Source organism: Balaenoptera borealis (genome assembly GCF_965194805.1).
Source record: "Balaenoptera borealis genome assembly, chromosome: 4".
NCBI classification, from domain to species: domain Eukaryota; kingdom Metazoa; phylum Chordata; class Mammalia; order Artiodactyla; family Balaenopteridae; genus Balaenoptera; species Balaenoptera borealis.
In genome coordinates, this window is record NC_138861.1 from 63,283,544 (window position 1) to 63,302,564 (window position 19,021).

General features: G+C 33.7%; 1 protein-coding gene across 1 annotated transcript in view; it reads right to left on the reverse strand.

Moving 5' to 3' along the window:
- LOC309628530 (alpha-S2-casein-like) overlaps nt 1-18,675 on the reverse strand; it is a 30,677-nt gene extending 12,002 nt beyond the window's left edge. Inside the window, exon 1 of the mRNA XM_082391618.1 lies at nt 954-18,675. Within this exon, the coding sequence (XP_082247744.1) occupies nt 954-1,004 (51 nt within the window). The 5' untranslated portion in view covers nt 1,005-18,675. The remainder of the gene's footprint in view (nt 1-953) is intronic.
- Nucleotides 18,676-19,021: the final 346 nt, after the last annotated feature.

A 19,021-nucleotide genomic window follows, 5' to 3' on the forward strand; every position in this document is an offset into this window, starting at 1 on the left:
GATTGTAAACAGAAGAAAGAAACAATGAAGCTTGATGTAAGACTTATCACTGAAGCATTATTACTATATTTTTCTGTTTGCCTAACTAGAATTCTTACTCTGGCTATGCTCTTGGATTGGCTCTAAACTTAATAACAAAAACTTTTCAAGATTGATGTGTGAGATGTGGTAATGCAAAGGAGGCAAAGAACTCTGGTTACCCTGATGATATAGCGCACTTGTAGGGAGTGAGACCCTCGGTATGGGAGAGGGATTCGCAGCTCAGGCTGCAGGGTAAGGGAAAAACTGAGTTACTCCTGAGGAAGTTAATAGATTATGTGCCTGTGTCTTCAAAGCACTTCACTTGAAGAATCTAGTCCTTCTTTATCATCGTGCGATATGAATATTATTATTACATTCTCACTAGAAGAATACGATGCTTTGAGAAGTTAAGGGATGACTTTGCATTAGGTTATCTGGCAAGTAATTTTCAAAGTTAGCACTCTTCAACACATGCTTGTTTCCTGTCTAAACGTCATATTTGCGGAGATACTGTAGTCAAGAATGACGGAATTCTGACATGTGCTTGAGAGATGGTTTGGAATCTACATTTTACCTGTCGCTCTCCTGAACTTTGAAAGATGTCCGTGTTATGGTTTAATATGTTTCTAACTTTTAGGAAGTGGTTCTTGGAGTGAAAATAGTTCCCCAGTAAATTCAAACAGATATGGAAGAAAGTGTATGCCTTTTAACCTAGGACTAAAACCTTTCCAACCCTACAAGGAGAACACTTTATAAAAAGTATTTTTGTCCACCTTGATATCTTGTGTAAGGTGAGGCCAACGCCATCTTTGATTATAGGTTTTAAAGGTCACACTTCCTTGCTGCCTACCCCTGCCGTTGTCTGCATAAAAGATTCACTATTCTTACATTCAGGTAATAATAGATACTCATAAATATCTTATTATACTTACATGCTTTGCAAGAGCAACAGCCAAAAGGCAGGTAAAAAGGATGAACTTCATGTTTACTTGGTCCTGTGAAATAGATATGGAGCTAATCAATAATAGTTTTACTCTCCTTAAAATCACATATTTCCTCGTTAATTATGTGTTAATTTATCTTTGTACCAGATAATTAGGAAAGGGAAATGAAGACTGATAAAAGCAGATTCACTGAGAAACACATGGATATGAATATGGTGAGTTTTTTATAAGGAGAAATTAACACAACATAATGAAAAATCTTAGTTTCTAAATTGTGGAAGTTCTTTTTGGGATAGCAAGTTAGTAGAATAATTGACCCTATGTATAAATGGTTAATTTATTTATTAATTTACTCACTTATTCAATGAATACCTGCTACCCTGTGTCAGGTACCATTCTAGACATGAAGATACAGTGGTGAAAATAATAAATTATGCTTATACTAATAAGGCCATATAATTTACAATTCTTCTTTAATCTTGTGGAGAATCACTATCAGAAATGCAAAATCATTTTGAAATCAGATTTCAGGTGAGGCAAAAAGAGCCTGGCTCCCTCATAAGGGGAAGAATTAGCAGGTGGAAATAACACTGTGATGGGTACAAGGAGGCCTGCTGATCCCAGCTCAGCCTGGGACAGGCTGCTGAACCTTGAGCAAGTCACTGAACATCACTGAACCTCACTTTGAATATCTAGCAAAAGAGAGGTTTAACTAAAAAGATTTGATTAATAAGATCCCCTCCAGCTCCATCTCTAATACTGTGACTACATATAAGTCCCCCAGGTTTGCTGACCACATGTCAATTCAACTTTTCCAGTGGATAAACAGAGAACTGAAAAGTGGAATAAAGTTATTCTAATGCCTTTTTGACATGTAACAGTGTTTTACTCTGTAGATCTACAAATATGAAATTAATTATTCTTAAAGGGCAAGATTTTATTTGACTCAAACTGTTAAATTTACTGGTGATCTTTACCTATGCACATCTAGAGAATGTTTATGCACGGGAATTATTCTCTATCTTAAGATTTGCATTGCCTGATTTTGTTATTAATTTCTCATTCCTACTAAAGAATCTCAGATATGTTTGTTTACTCTTACAGGATGAGGCATATGACACTCACTTTAGAAGCATTTCATAATGAGTATGTTTTAAAATAAGATTAGATATATATTAAATTTTATAATTTAAAATTTTGAAATAAGTTTATTATATATAGCCATTTACCTCAATTTTACTTAAGACATTTTATTTTCCATGGATGAAAGAAATGGGAACATGGGCAAATGTTAACTAAAAGTTAAAGAAATGCTTTTAGCATGTTGATAAATGAGAACCATAGAAATAGTTTTAGTTACTAAGCAACTGCTATTGCCAGACATTGTGCTAGGTATGTTGTAAATTCTTTCTCTAGTCTCTGGAACCATTTTGTTAGGTACATGAGTCTGATTAACAGATGAAGAAAATGATTCCGGAGGTCATACATCAAATACGCAGTGCCCTGGATTTCCCAAAGCCTCATTATGACGAGCTCATCCTTAAAATAAGATTGTGGCATTTCATCATAAGACAGAGCACTATAATAGTTTCCAGTGTCTATATGCTGATTATATTCAGAAGCACTGAAAAGGAGATAAATCAGTAGCTATGTTAGTTACCAATGTCCCAAAGAATCTTAAGGTACACTGACATTAGTTTCTTTAAAAATACTTTTTAGAACAATGTTATTAGGTTTTACAATATTACAAGTTATATAGAATAACAAAGAAGATAAATGAAAGTATTACCTTGTTTCCTAAAAGGAAGACAAGTAGTCCAGACAGCGGGAGATCTATGATGGGTTATCACAGTGCTATTTAAACCTTGTTCCTCCATCACATGGTAATTCTGTGGTTTGAAATTCCTAAACAGAATTCAAATTCTAAGAAGTCATGAAGATTAGAATTGTTTTTCCATCCAATTTTTGTACCACATAGTCCAAGGAGTGCTTCCACTCAGGTTGATTTAGAACATGATAACAGGTAAGGGGGAGTTTACAATGTATAGTGATTATCTATACTTCATGTTTGTGTAGCTCACCTCTTCCATGTACTAGTTGGGTGGTTCAGGGTAAGTTCTTTTGTTTGTTTGTTTTCCTGGAAGTACCTCAGTGCCTCTTCTAATCTAAAATATTTTAAATAAATATCTCAAATGACATTTTGGATATGTTCACTAAAATTTCATTAATATGTGAAAAAATACATTTTCCATATTCATTGCTTATCATTTACCAACACTAAAAATATGGTTAGCCATATGCAAGTCTATGTGATATACTGGAAAACTCAGCTCTCCTACTAGTTAGCAGTAACTTTCATAAGCATTTACTTTCTTAACTTTTCTCAGTATTTTCTGAATCTTTAAAATAATAATATTCATATTGAATCCATTTTATAAAATTGTAATGATTAGAAATAATTTATGTAAAGTGAATTGGTATCTACATGGCACCTACTTTTTCAGAAATCACAGAATTAAATGGCTATAATAACCAGGCAGGTAACCTAATTGCCTGAAGTAGGTCTAGGTTTAAGGAGAAGAATGTATCACAGCGACTGTAATGTGGTCTTCCTGCAAGTGCAAGTCTGGAAATGCTCAGCTCCAGTCAATTTTGACATGTAATATATATGCCCCATTGTTGCCAAATCTTCCACTTTTTAGGCTAGTCTAAGTGTCTTATTATTTATTCAGAACATTTTTGTATATTGATTGTCAATAAGTTAAAACTATTTAAAAATATTGTGTCTGAAGACAGAACCCATGTGCAGTTAGATTTTGCCCAAGTGCTGCCAATCTGAGATCTTTGGAGAGAATGTTAGTTTCTAGATGCATGTAATTATTGAAAAATGAATCATTTTGGAAAACCACATATTCTGGTTAACCAAAGCATTAATGTTTAGGCATCAAGTTATTAAAATTCCTAAGTTTCCATAGAAATCTTTGTGAAATTTACTACAGTGTGACTGCATTCTTAAAACTAAAGAAAACCAATTATTACACATGGTATTTAAGAGCTTAAAGCTGTTTCCCCCATAGGATTATGTTTCATGAACCTGCTCTTTTTAAATCTGTTTCTGATTTCTATGTCTCCTTTGCTGCTGCTTAGCAATCATCTTGTTTTTATGGAATTATTTAAATCACTTTGTCCTTCGGAGGAGAAGAAATCTGGCTTTTCATCTTTGCATATTTGCTGTTTAAGTTGGCCTGACACTTGGTGGATACTTAGTAAACACTTTAATTTCCCTTAACAATCAGGACTACTTGCCTTAAGAAGCCACAGTTTTCCATTGCTTTTAACTTTTGAGAGCGTGAAAATCAGACAACCATGCTTGTTCACTTCTGTGACTCTCCAGTAACTGTTTTATGAGTAGCTTCTCTATGAGATGTGGGTCCACCTGCTTCTCTCTCATCCTCTAAGCACTTACCTATATGTTTATCTCCTTTTCCTCTTGCAGTTTTATTTGCTTCATTTGTACTTGCTCCTTTGCTTAGCTTACAACATCCTGAATTCGCCTTCATTCTACAGATACCATTTCATCATTCTGTCACTAACTGGACACCACACCCATTTTTTTCCTTTCACTCTCCACCAAACTTTTTGGAAGTCTTCATACTTGTGACTTATTCTTCCTAACCTCTTCAGTCTATTGTTTCTGTGCCAGTTTATCTTCCACTGCTTAGATAACTACAGTTTCTAATAGATCTTGTAACCTCTCATCTGTTATCTCCAAAATACATTTTCCATAAATTCCACAAATATTTCCTTTCTATAATCGATGTAATAAGTAATTTTACTGAATCAAAACATTTCTATGTTTTTTTATACTGTCGAGAGTAATGTTCAAGATATTTAACATAGAATTCAAAGTCATTCAAAATCTTCCCAGGAGATTTTTCTGGCCTCATTTCCTGACATGTCGTATTCCTCATTCACAATCTTTCCAGGGCACCATGAAATGTCCCATGATCCTTCTGACTGGAAATGCCCTTCTATCACATTATCTGCCTTGCAAATGCCCAAGTGTTCCTGAAGATACAGTTGAAATTTGAGCCATCTGTGAAAAGATTTCCCAAATCTTTGATGTACTTGAACTTGTTAATATATGCTATGAATGAAATATTTGGACAGTTGTTGAAGTTGGAAATGTAGTTAAGATATAATCAGTGAATAATTCTTGAGTGTTTGCCAGGAATTATTCTAAGCATCTAGGAGAAAGCCATAAACAAAAGAGAAATCTCTGCTTTCATGGGGCTTATATTTCAACTGGCTGAGAGAGATGGACCCATGATAAGTAAGACATTGTTGGTTTGATTATGATGCATGCTAAGGAAAAAACTGGAGAAAGAGGATAGGAAGTATTAGTAGGGATGGGGTGGTCACTGTGAGACAGTGTGGCCAGGAAATGTCTCCATGAGCAAAAGAGTAAAAACTTGAAGGAAGTAAACCTTGTACTGTAGATCGTTCAGGAAGAACTCATCTGCAAAGGCCCTGATTTATGAGTATTCCTGGCAAGTTTGAAAATTTTTGGATAAACCAGCATGGTTGAAAAATAGTGAATTTGGTGGAAACAAAGTCAAAGGGACAAATGGGACCAATAAGGCAAAGTTCTTAGGTATTGAAAAGACTTTAGGAAACAGTTACACTGACTGGAAAGTGATGTCAAGTAGAAGATAGCTTGGGATTACCTACTAAAAAGTAGACTGAAAGGGTCAAGGGAAGAAATATGATCAATTTGGAGCCTATTGTAATCATCTAGACATGTGTTTATGCCAGCAGAGGGTATGGTGAGAAATTGTAATATTCTAGATATACTTTGAAACATAGAGAAGATAGAATTTAATAGATTAAAGGTGAGGTGTGAGAGAAAGGAAAAGGTCAACAATTACTCCAAATTTTTGGTCTGATCACCTGGAATAATGTAGTTACTACCTACTGATATGACAAATACTGAGAGAGGAGATAGTTTAGGGGAAAACTATTAGGAGCTTAGTTTTTTTCCCCCTTATTTTATTTAATTTTTAATTTTTAAATTTTTATTTTACATGGGAGTTACAATGTTGTGTTATTTTAGGTGTACAGCAAAGTGATTCAGTTATATATACATATATATCTATTCTTTTAGGAGCTTAGTTTTATAAAAGTTAAATTTGAAGTTCCAGTTAGAAATTTAATTGGAATATAGAATAAACAGTGTACAACAGTACTAATCTACCTAATGGGATTGATGAAGATTATTAAAGAACAGACTACAGGCAAAGCCCTAATCAGTGTTACCTACCATCATGATTTCAGCCTTTTCGGATGCTACTGATGTACAAATAATATGAGAACATAAAAAAAAGGAAGATCTTACCACCAGTTAGAAATAAAAGGCCTGGAGTAGATAAGTTCTGTAGGATACAAGTAAATAAATAAAGAAAGGAAATCCTAAAATATAGGAAGTCCCATATTATTTCAATGGGTATATATCTGTTGTCATAAATTAATACATTACAATGACTATATTGATAGTTCATCAAGACACTTACTTATATACAGAACTGTCCGTAAGTATAAGAATCAGGTAGTCCAGAAAGAAAATAATGTATGGGGGGAGTTTGTGAAAAGTTGAGGGAATTGAGAGTTAGGTCATAAGCAAACAAAAAGGCCAACAGACCTCTGAGGATGGAAATGAAACTTGAACACAGGTTCATAAGAGCTAGAAATAATTCAAGAATTGTTAATTATCATTAAAAAATGTTACTAGTTGATTAGTGAATATTGGCTCATTGAAAACGTGGAATCTTTCAGTAGTTTCTAAGTCTAAAATGAAGTGGTCTCTGGCAGAAAAAAACATTAGCTATGTAAGCTGTGAAGAATGACTTATGAGAAATGTATCTAACCATTTTTTCTAAAAAGAAGTTTAATTCAATATATTTTATACGCTTTGAGAAATCCATGAATGCAGTCTTATGAAAACTTAAAACATACACAGTTATTTCTATCTTTAATGTCAAAATGTTACTTTATTACACAGAAAAAAACCCTTTAAACTAAATGTCTGCTATCTATTGGAAGAGCTATATGCATGTGTAGTACAGGCATAATATAATGCCTGGGAAGCATACATACTAATTTCAAAATCCTGATTACCTCTGAGGAGCTAGGGACGGGAATGGAATTGAGTGGGGACAATGAAGCTTCAGTTGTAGTGACAAAATTTATTTTCTTTTCATTAACTAAAGTCTTTTAATAAATTAAAATATTATTTATGAGTGATGAAATACACATATTTTAAGTGTATAGGTGGATCCGTTACCATGGTTGAAGTGTGTTACTTTCCTATTACCCCATGAAGTTTCCTCCTACCCTTTCCCACTTGATCACCCCTCTCAGAAACCATCACTCATCTGAATTGATCAATAATTCGTGTTTTTTTGTTTTAGAGCATCTTTTGTATATAATCATAGAGCATATGCTGTGTGGTGTCTAGCTTTTGTCTCATGGCATAATGTTTTTGAGATTTATCCAGGTTGTAATTATTGCTGAGTTGTCTATTGTAAGAATGTATACACTTTGTTTATGCCTCTCCTCTAGAAGGACACCATGGCTATTTCTAGTTTGGGACTATCATGAATAAAGATATTATAATATTATTTGTACAAGGATTTTTGAAGACTTTTTCTTTTTTTAATCTCTGATAAGGCAGAGGAATGGTATGGCTGTATCATACGGTAGATGCACATTGAATATTTACATAGACTGTCAAATAATTTCCTAAGGTAAAAATTAAAATGATCACGGTGTCACTATCATGATTAAACATAGAATTGATACAGATCATTGGATAATTTGTATATTAAACAAACGATTTCTATTTAAAGACGTCATAAAACTAGTGATGAACATATTAAAATAAAGATGTTTCCCAGTTTCAAAAAACAAGAATTTCTTAAATTCAGTATTTGCTTTGCTGATAGGCTTATTAAACTGCTTATTTTTCTTCTTTTCTGTTATCCCCCCCTTTCTTTTCCATGCCATATGAGGTGGTAAATGATAGTTTCATAACTCATTTGTAATTTTAAACTCAGAATAGAGCATGTGTTAGTATTTGGAGTGTTGCCACTAATTGTGTATGACTTTCCCAGTAACTAGATACAAGGAATACCTGAGGTAGAAGGTTCTCTAATTTTACCAGAAGTGGAAGGGAGGTCCAGGGAAGTCTTGTGATGAGTATAAAGACACAGTTGGACTCATGCCAGGAAACACTGACTTTTATTCCAGTGATTTTTTATATTCAAGAGTACTCTGTAACCCCACTTCTTTACTGAGCAATCTTTTTCAATTTTGATTTTGAGCCAAGTACATCTCAGTGTGCATGTATGAGAGTATATTTGGTCACCTTTAGGAAATTTTGGAATCTAACTTGAGCAAAATATTCATGTGACAAAAATTTAATAGACAACATATAGGTTAATACTAATGTAGTTTAGAACACAAATATATTAGATATTGTTAATGTAATTAATAAGAATTAGAACTCATCAATGTAGTTAATAAGAGTTTATCTTCTAAATTTTCTCATGTACTTATAGATCTATCAAGCACCAGGATAAGAATAAAGGTAGTGAATAGAAACTTGATTTTGAGTCCTGATAAAGTAGATATGGTAAAGTAGTAACCATTCATTCCTTGTTAAACTTGTACTGATCATTCTATGTGCTAATGCATTGGGATACTAATGATATACAGAAAATTAAGATTATATTCCTGGATTTCAGGAGCTTATTTTCTAATAAACTTATACAAGATACTTTAACCAAAAGGTTGTGATGAGAATATATTCAAACGTCAAAATATTATGACAATATTGAATATGTTCATATCACCCCAACTGGGTAAGGATCAGAGTAAATGTAGTATTAGGTCCTACAATATGAGGGGAGTTACAGAAGGAAGGAGGTGAAGAAGGCTGAACAGACAGGAAAATGAGAGAGAGGGTAGCAGGGTGAGGAGCAAAAAGTTTGAGTACAAGAGAAAGAGAGGCAAGAGTTGAGGGTGAAGGCCCCCACGGGGCTAAATATTTTATGTCTCCTTGTGGGGGCTAAGAGCGGCATGTAAGACTTTAAGCCAACATGTGACATGGGAAGAACTGCATTTTAGATTAATCACCATGGCATTAATACAGAGAACGATTAGCTGTGGAGCAAAACAGCAGACAAGATGGCCATATATGAGGGTGTGCAGAAGAATGGAGTACAATTATAAGGGCTCATTTGTAGAAAATGGCACTAAGGATGATAATTAAGGAACAGATTGAAGAAATGTTTAAAAGAAGACGTGACAGACTATTAAACAACCAATCAAAAAATGCAGGATATTTTGTGTGTCTGCCATGAGAAATGGAATTGGAGAAAACGATTAAATTCTTCCTACCATTTTATTAAAAACAAAATAAGAGCTTAATCTGGCACCATTTGCTATAATGCCCTAGCTCAATTGTATGCAAGTGAATTCAGAGCCAGTGCAGTTAAATATAAACTATATTTGAATTATACATATCAAAACTAAAATATATTGTGAGGAATATTTAATAATTACAGAATTTATAAAACTCATATTTTACCAAATTGAAAAATGTAAGAGAAATGATATATTTCTCCTGAATTGTTTTCTGTCAATAACAGTAAAATAATGCAGAACCATATGGAACCCAAAAATGAAATAATACATTTCTGCTACAAAATTTTAATCATCAAACACATGAAGAAGTAATAGTGACTCCTATGTTGTTTTACTTGTCTTTTATTTGACAGTTTCCCTTATTTATTCATGTCAAGAACATTGGATGTTATTCAGAATATGAAATATTTAAGGCCTCTTAATGAAGTCTTCCAACATGCAGGCAGTGTACAGAACTTTCAACCATGTCAAGATAAAAGCAAAGATGCACAGTGTTATTTTATACCAGAATTATATTAAAATTAGAATAAGAAAGAGGTGTAGAGAAAGTGATCTTTTCCAGACAAAAAATCAAATTTGCTGGCTTTGGAAAAACATATCCAAAGGATACAATTAAAAATTTTTGAAAAAATTAAAATTTCCTTCTTTTTAAACAACTGAGATGTTAAATGAAAAGACTGAATAGGATAGGGATGAATAATTGATGTGAGTATTACTTATGCAAAGTATTTTTACTGATAGAACTAAAAATGCAAAAAGGAGGCAAAACTTAGAATAAAATAACTTAGAAAAGTTCATGTCAACCTTAAAAACAATAAATAATTTTGCAAAAAGACCATTTTGTTAGCAAAGAGATAACATGTACATAAATTCTGAATTTACCTTGAAGTTAAAAATATAATTAATCAGAAAAAAAGAAGTAAAGCTGTCACTGCTTGCAGATGACATGATACCATATATAGAGAATCCTAAAGATGCTACCATAAATCTACTAATCAATGAATTTGGTAAAGTAACAGGATGCAAAATTAATGCACAGAAATCGCTTGCATTCATATACACTAATGATGAAAAATCTGAAAGAGAAATTAAGGAAACACTCCCATTTACCACTGAAACAAAAAGAATAAAATACCTAGGAATAAACCTACCTAAGGAGACAAAAGACCTCTATGCAGAAAACTATAAGACAATGATGAAAGAAATTAAAGATGATACAAACAGATGGAGAGATATACCATGTTCTTGGATTGGAAGAATCAATATTGTGAAAATGACTATACTACCCAAAGCAATCTACAGATGCAATGCAATCCCTATCAAACTACCAATTGCACTTTTCACAGAACAAAAAATTTCACAATTTGCATGGAAACACAAAAGACCCCGAATGGCCAAAGCAATCTTGAGAAAGAAAAACGGAGCTGGAGGAATCAGGCTCCCTGACTTCAGACTATACTATAAAGCTACAGTAATCAAGACAGTATGGTACTGGCACAAAAACAGAAATATAGATCAATGGTACAGGATAGAAAGCCCAGAGATAAACCCACACACATATGGTCACCTTATGTTTGATAAAAGAAGCAAGAATATACAGTGGAGAAAAGGCAGCCTCTTCAATAAGTGGTGCTGGGAAAAATGGACAGCTACATGTAAAAGAATGAAATTAGAACACTTCTTAACACCATACACAAAAATAAACTCAAAATGGATTAAAGACCTAAATGGAAGGCCAGACACTATAAAACTCTTAGGGGAAAACATACGCAGAACACTCTATGACATACATCACAGCAAGATCCTTTTTGACCCTCCTCCTAGAAAAATGGAAATAAAAACAAAATAAAGAAATGGGACCTAATGAAACTTAAATGCTTTTGCACAGCAAAGAAAACTATAAACAAGACGAAAAGACAACCCTCAGAATGGGAGAAAATATTTGCAAACGAATCAACGGACAAAGGATTAGTCTCCAAAATTTACAAGCAGCTCATGCAGCTCAATACCCAAAAAACAAACAACCCAATCCAAAAATGGGCAGAAGACCGACACAGACATTTCTCCAAAGAAGGTATACAGTTTGCCAACAAACACAGGAAGGGATGCTCAACATCACTAATCATTAGAAAAATGCAAATCAAAACTACAGTGAGGTATCCCCTCTCACCAGTCAGAATGGCCATCATCAAAAAATCTGCAAACAGGGCTTCCCTGGTGGTGCAGTGGTTGGGAGTCTGCCTGCCAGTGCGGGGGACACAGGTTCGAGCCCTGGTCTGGGAAGATCCCACATGCTGTGGAGCAACTAGGCCCGTGAGCCACAATTACTGAGCCTGCGCATCTAGAGCCTGTGCTCCACAACGGGAGAGGCCACGATAATGAGAGGCCTGTGCATCGCAATGAAGAGTGGCCCCCACTTGCCACAACTAGAGAGAGCCCTCACACAGAAACGAAGACCCAACACAGCCATAAATAAATAAATAAATAAATAAATATTTTTTAAAAATTAAAAAATATATATATATACAAACAATAAATGCCGGAGAGGGTGTGGAGAAAAGGGAACCCTCTTGCATTTTTGTAGGAATGTAAATTGATACAGCCACTATGGAGAACAGTATGGAGGTTCCTTAAAAAACTAAAAATAGAACTACCATACGACCCAGCAATCCCACTACTGGGCATACACACTGAGAAAACCATAATTCAAAAAGAGTCATGCACCACAATGTTCATTGCAGCTCTATTTACAATAGTCAGGACATGGAAGCAACCTAAGTGTCCATCGACAGATGAATGGATAAAGAAGATGTGACACATATCTACAATGGAATATTACTCAGCCATAAAAAGAAATGAAATTGAGTTATTTGTAGTGAGGTGTATGGGCTTAGAGACTGTCATACAGAGTGAAGTAAGTCAGAAAGAGAAAAACAAATACCATATGCTAACACATATATACAGAATCTAAAAAAAAAAAGGTTCTGAAGAACCTCAGGGCAGGACAGGAATAAAGGCGCAGACGTAGAGAATGGACTTGAGGACACGGGAAGGGGGAAGGGGAGCTGGGACAAAGTGAGAGAGTGGCATGGACATATATATACTACCAAACGTAAAATAGATAGCTAGTGGGAAGCAGCCGCATAGCACAGGGAGATCAGCTCGGTGCTTTGTGTTCACCTAGAGGGGTGGGATAGGGAGGTTTGGAGGGAGATGCAAGAGGGAGGGGATATGGGGATATATGTATACCTATAGCTGACTCAGTTTGTTATACAGCAGAAACTAACACACCATTGTAAAGCAATTATACTCCAATAAAGATGTTAAAAAAATAATTAAAAAACCCCACAAAACAAAGAAAAGAAAACAAATATCCTCCATCTCTCCTTCTGCATCTTTTGATTTAGCTGTTTGAATTCATCTACTTACTATATTAGTAAGAATTTTGGAGATCTTATCACATTGATATGACATGTCAAAATAACATGAGATACCAGGGATGCATTTTATTAAGAGAAATGTTAAATAAATGAAATTTTCTATCTTATTTTGTCAATATAACATACACTGTAACATATAACATATGGTCAATTCAACATACAGTAAGGACTTCATTACCTTCCAAAAGGGTCAGAAAATTGAAACTGACCACATTGTACGTGTGTTTCAGCAACCTCTATGATCCTTTAGGCATATATTGTACTTAATATAATTAGAATTTCAATATTCTTTAGACCAAGGCAATTATTTACCAAAGATATATGTTTTCTTAGAAGATAACTGTCTTTATCATGTTGGCATTATGAGTTTCCATCTAAACGCTACTAGTACCCAAGACTTTTGGGTCTTTACCCAGTGTATCATAAATAAATAACTCAATGTGAACTTTAAGGAATCATTATATAAATATGTTTCAGAGATAAGTATGGATTCTCTTATCTAATAAATACTCAGAGAGGAAAATATTCTTACACTATACCACATTATCTGGGAAATACATACGTTATATTGTTTCCATTTCTGATGATATTTCTGTTAAAGAACAGATTAACATTTTAATACTTGTTTAATTTTCAAGTTTTCCCGTGAAGGAAATTGTCTTACCTCTTGGGATGATCAGCTCTCCGTGAAAAAAGAAAAGAGGAAAATAGTTAACATTTTACTTTTACAATTCTAGATTGAACGTTAATATGTATTTAGCTGCCACAATTTTGATTAAACAAAGAGGTAAAGTTTTAGGTAATTGATATACTAAACTAATTTTTTTGTTTGTTGAACAACATCTTTAATATGAGTGAAGAGAAGCCATTTACTATAATTAATTTGCTACATTCAAATATCAATTCACTCTGGAAAAAATTCTTTTTTGTGTGAAAGGAGACAAATCTATCTCTGTGAAAGGGAGAAGGACATTGAAAACTTAAAGTTTGGATTTGCTCAAGTCAAATGTTTTTTTACATGGATATGTTCAAGTAGTTCAAAATCTACTTACATTCATATATTAATTGCGTTGATAGGGTCTGGTATAATGTTTTTCTATTTTCTTCTTAGATTTTTATTTTTCCCACGTCTATTCTTTTATAAAAGATAATCTGTTACTGTGATGTCATAACCAATTTGTTTTTGAAACGTCCACTACAACTTGTTGGATTAGTAGAAGTATTATTAGCTCTTGAAGAATATCTCAGTAACTAGACACAAAGAATACCAAAGTGAAAGGTACCATTGTTTTTACAGAAGAAGAAACAAATTTAGAGGGAGGAAGAGGAAAGTAATTCAGAGTGGTCGGTTTTACCTAGTGACACCGAGCAATAAATGACAATACGGGGAACCCCTGACATTCGGTAGATATAGAGTTTTTAATATTTAATTGTCTTTATTAGCATCTCAGACTCACATCTTTATGAAGCTATTTAAAAAATTTAATTTTTACATTAAGATTATTACACTTCCATGTCTCTGTGTGTTTAGTGTTTGTGTGTGTGTATTCAAGATTTATTTTAAGTCCTTAATGAATCTATGTAGCTTAATTCAAGGAAAGTGTTCATATAAATATATGAAAATTTCTAAAGCCATGTTCAGGTAAATGCACATATAGGCCAAAACACATAAATTAAGAGAGACTCTTTGGCTAATTCCTGAGAACGTATTCTTCAAAATTCAAAATTGTAAGTATACTTACAATCATGGCAAACATGAGAGCCATAATAAAGGCAAAGGCAAAGACAAAGGTCTTCATATTTAGTAGAGTCCTATGAAAGCATACGTGAAAAATCAGTAGCACATTCACTCCTGCATTTACAAACCAGATATTTATTGATCAAACTATGTTCCAAAGCCTTGTGAAACAGATTAGAAATACAAAGACAAGTGAAACACATTGCCTGACATCATGGAACTTAGAAACTAGTAGGGATCTTGATAAGTAAAGATAAGTGCTGCAATATGGAAATACTAAAGTGCTATAAACATGCAGAAAATGAACGTCTTAGACCGAGAGAATGGAGGTATTAAAGATAATAAAAAGATAAGATGTGTTATATTTTATAGGATAAGTGGGTAAATAAAATGTTGGTGGCCTACAAAGAAACAAAAATGAGAGAACTTGAAAGAAGTGAATAGTTCAGCCTGTAAGAAGGACTAAAAAAGGAGACAGGCTGACCACTTAGATTGTTGTGAAATTGTAGGGAACTTTTATAACGACATCTGGGAACATAATTAAGGCAGAGTTTAAGAGATGTTTAGAAGGTAGAATGACAAGAAACAGGGACTGATTTTATAATAGATTTAGTGAAAATGAGCCAGGTTTCTGGCGTGAGATGTATAGATGGTGCAACCCTGGTATTAGAAAATTAATGATACTATGTAGAGAAAAATCAAACTGAAAAAAAGTTTCAGGAAAAATGTTCGTAGTTATTCTGAAAATTGAATTGAAATAATTTTCAAATAATTTTATGAACAAAATTAACCTAATTTGGGACTCTGATATGTTTTTATAATTCAGTATATGCAAGTGAACTCAATTATGTTGCTGTTGAAAAAGAAGTAAAGCAGATTATTTCTGAATTATAAATATCTAAATAAAAATCCTTCCCAAATATGAGGTAAATAATGGGTAAAGACTCTTTTTTATCATTTATAGTCATCAGGTTTTGCAGAACATTACAGCAACATCTTTTGCCTAATGATAAGATAAACTATTCTTCTGCTAAATAACACTAAATCTCTAACATGGGAATCAAAACTGGAGATTGATGGTATTTCTCTTTTTCCTTATCTGATGATTTCGCTTCATTGGTTTAATTCAGGACTGTGGTGTTAGACAAACTATGAAAATTATATATTTCTTGGTGAACTTTTTCTATCATTTACTAGTTAAAACAACTGTTCATTCATGTTATGGTATAAAAACAATGCAACTATTAGTGTTGTTTATACAAACTAATTTTATTTAAAGTAGAGGATTGAGGGAAATTCACAGAAATTAATATTCTATAGATAGATAGACAATTTAAGGGTTATGAGAAAATGCTTCTCAAATAACACAATAATAGAAGTTTGAAATAGTAAAAACTTTTTTTATCAGCCAAAACCAAATCACAGAGGAAATGAAAATATATTAAATAAAATGAATTATGAAAATTAAATAGTCTTTTATACAGTGTTAATTACACAGAAAAAGGGACTTATTTTGAATTATGAAAAGGATGACTAAAAGTAATGAAAATGGATTAGTGATGGGAATAAAGTAACTTTGAAAAAGGTTACTGAAACCTTTGAAACAATGAACACATTTGCAAAAAGAGAGTTTATGTTACTCAAGAGATAATTTTCTTATAAAAATGTAAACTTCAACTCTAGGTCAAAGGTAAAAGTAATTATTAATAATGTGGATATCATATATTTAGTCAATAAAATAAAAAGGCTACTAGGATACCCCACCAACAGAGAAAATGGAGCACATCACCTCCATTTTCCACAACATTACCCCCAAACAGAATAAAAATGTATATGTGACACATTTTTGGACAAGCTAAAGGCTGTGAAAGTACAGGCACTCAATTGTCTTTTTTTTTTTTTGAAATCAGACTTTTATTCAAATCTTAATTTTACTACTTACCAGTGGTTGACTTTTTTTTTTTTTAACATCCTCATTGGAGTGTAAATGCTTTACAATGGTGTGTTAGTTTCTGCTTTATAACAACGTGAATCAGTTATACATATACATATGTCCCCATATCTCTTCCCTCTTGCGTCTCCCTCCCTTCAACCCTCCCTATCTCACCCCTCTAGGTGGTCACAAAGCACCGAGCTGATCTCCCTGTACTATGCGGCTGCTTCCCACTAGCTATCTATTTTACGTTTGGTAGTGTATATATGTCCATGCCACTCACTTTGTCCCAGCTTACCCTTCCCCCTCCCTGTATCCCAAGTCCTTTCTCTAGTAGGTCTGGGTCTTTATTCCCGTCTTGCCCCAAGGTTCTTCATGACCATTTTTTTTTTTTTTTTAGATTCCATATATACGTGTTAGCATACGATATTTGTTTATCTCTTTCTGACTTACTTCACTCTATATGACAGACTCTATGTGCATCCACCTCACTACAAATAACGCAATTTCATTTCTTTTTATGGCTGAGTAATATTCCATTGTATATATGTGCCACTTCTTCTTTATCTATTCATCTGTCAATGGACACTTCGGTTGTTTCCATGTCCTGGCTATTGTAAATAGAGCTGCAATGAACATTTTGGTACATGACTCTTTTTGAATTATGGTTTTCTCAGTGTGTATGCCCAGTAGTGGGATTGCTGAGTCATATGGTAGTTCTATTTTTAGTTTTTTAAGGAACCTACATATTGTTCACCATAGTGGCAGTATCAATTTACATTCCCACCAACAGTGCAAGAGGGTTGCCTTTTCTCCACACCCTCTCCAGCATTTATTGTTTGTAGATATTTTGATGATGGCCATTCTGACCAGTGTGAGATGATATCTCATTGTAGTTTTGATTTGCATTTCTCTAATGATTAATGATGTTGAGCATTCTTTCATGTGTCTGTTGGCAATCTGTATATCTTCTTTGGAGAAATGTCTATTTAGGTCTTCTGCCCATTTTTGGATTGGGTTGTTTGTTTTTTTGATATTGAGCTGCATGAGCTGCTTGTAAGCTTTGGAGATTAATCCTTTGTCAGTTGCTTCATTTGCAAATATTTTATCCCAATCTGAAGGTTGTCTTTTCATCTTGTTTATGGTTTCCTTTGTTGTGCAAAAGCATTTAAGTTTCATTAGGTCCCATTTGTTTATTTCTGTTTTTATTTCCATTTCTCTAGGAGGTGGGTCAAACAGGATCTTGCTGTGATTTATGTCATAGAGTGTTCTGCCTATGTTTTCCTGTAAGAGTTTCATGGTGTCTGGCCTTACATTTAGGTCTTTAATTCATTTTGAGTTTATTTTTGTGTATGGTGTTAGGGAGTGTTCTAATTTCATTCTTTTACATGTAGCTGTCCAGTTTTTCCAGCACCACTTATTGAAGAGGCTGTCTTTTCTCCACTGTATATTATTGCTTCCTTTATCAAAGATAAGGTGACCATATGTGTGTGGGTTTATCTCTGGGCTTTCTATCCTGTTCCATTGATCTGTATTTCTGTTTTTGTGCCAGTACCATACTTTCTTGATTACTGTAGCTTTGTAGTATAGTCTGAAGTCAGGCAGCCTGATTCCTCCAGCTCCATGTTAATTTCTCAATATTGCTTTGGCTATTCAGGGTCTTTTGTGTTTCCATACAAATTGTGAAAATTTTTGTTCTAGTTCTGTGAAAAATGCCAATGTTAGTTTGATAGGGATTCCAATGAATCTATAGATTGCTTTGGGTAGTATAGTCATTTTCAGAGTGTTGATTCTTCCAATCCAAGAACATGGTATATCTCTCCATCTATTTGTATCATCTTTAATTTCTTTCATCAGTGTCTTGTAATTTTCTGCATACAGGTATTTTGTCTCCTTAAGTAGGTTTATTCTTAGGTATTTTATTCTTTTTGTTGCAATGGTAAATGGGAGTATTTCCTTAATTTCTCTATCAGATTTTTCATCATTAGTGTATAGGAATGCAAGAGATTTCTGTGCATTGAATTTGTATCCTGCTACTTAACCAAATTCATTGATTAGCTCTAGTAGTTTTCGGGTACATCTTTAGGATTCTCTGTGTATAGTATTATGTCATCTGCAAACAGTGATAGCTTGACTTCTTTTCCAATTTGGATTCCTTTTATTTCTTTTTCTTCTCTGATTGCTGTGGCTAAAACTTCCAAAGCTATGTTGAATAATAGTGGTGAGAGTGGACCTCCTTGTCTTGTTCCTGATCTTAATGGAAATGGTTTCAGTTTTTCACCATTGAGGACGATGGTGGCTGTGGGTTTGTCATATATGGCCTTTATTATGCAGAGGAAAGTTCCCTCTATGCCTACTTTATGGAGAGTTTTTATCATAAATCAGTGTTGAATTTTGTCAAAAGTTTTCTCTGCATCTATTGAGATGATCATATGGTTTTTCTCCTTCAATTTGTTAATAT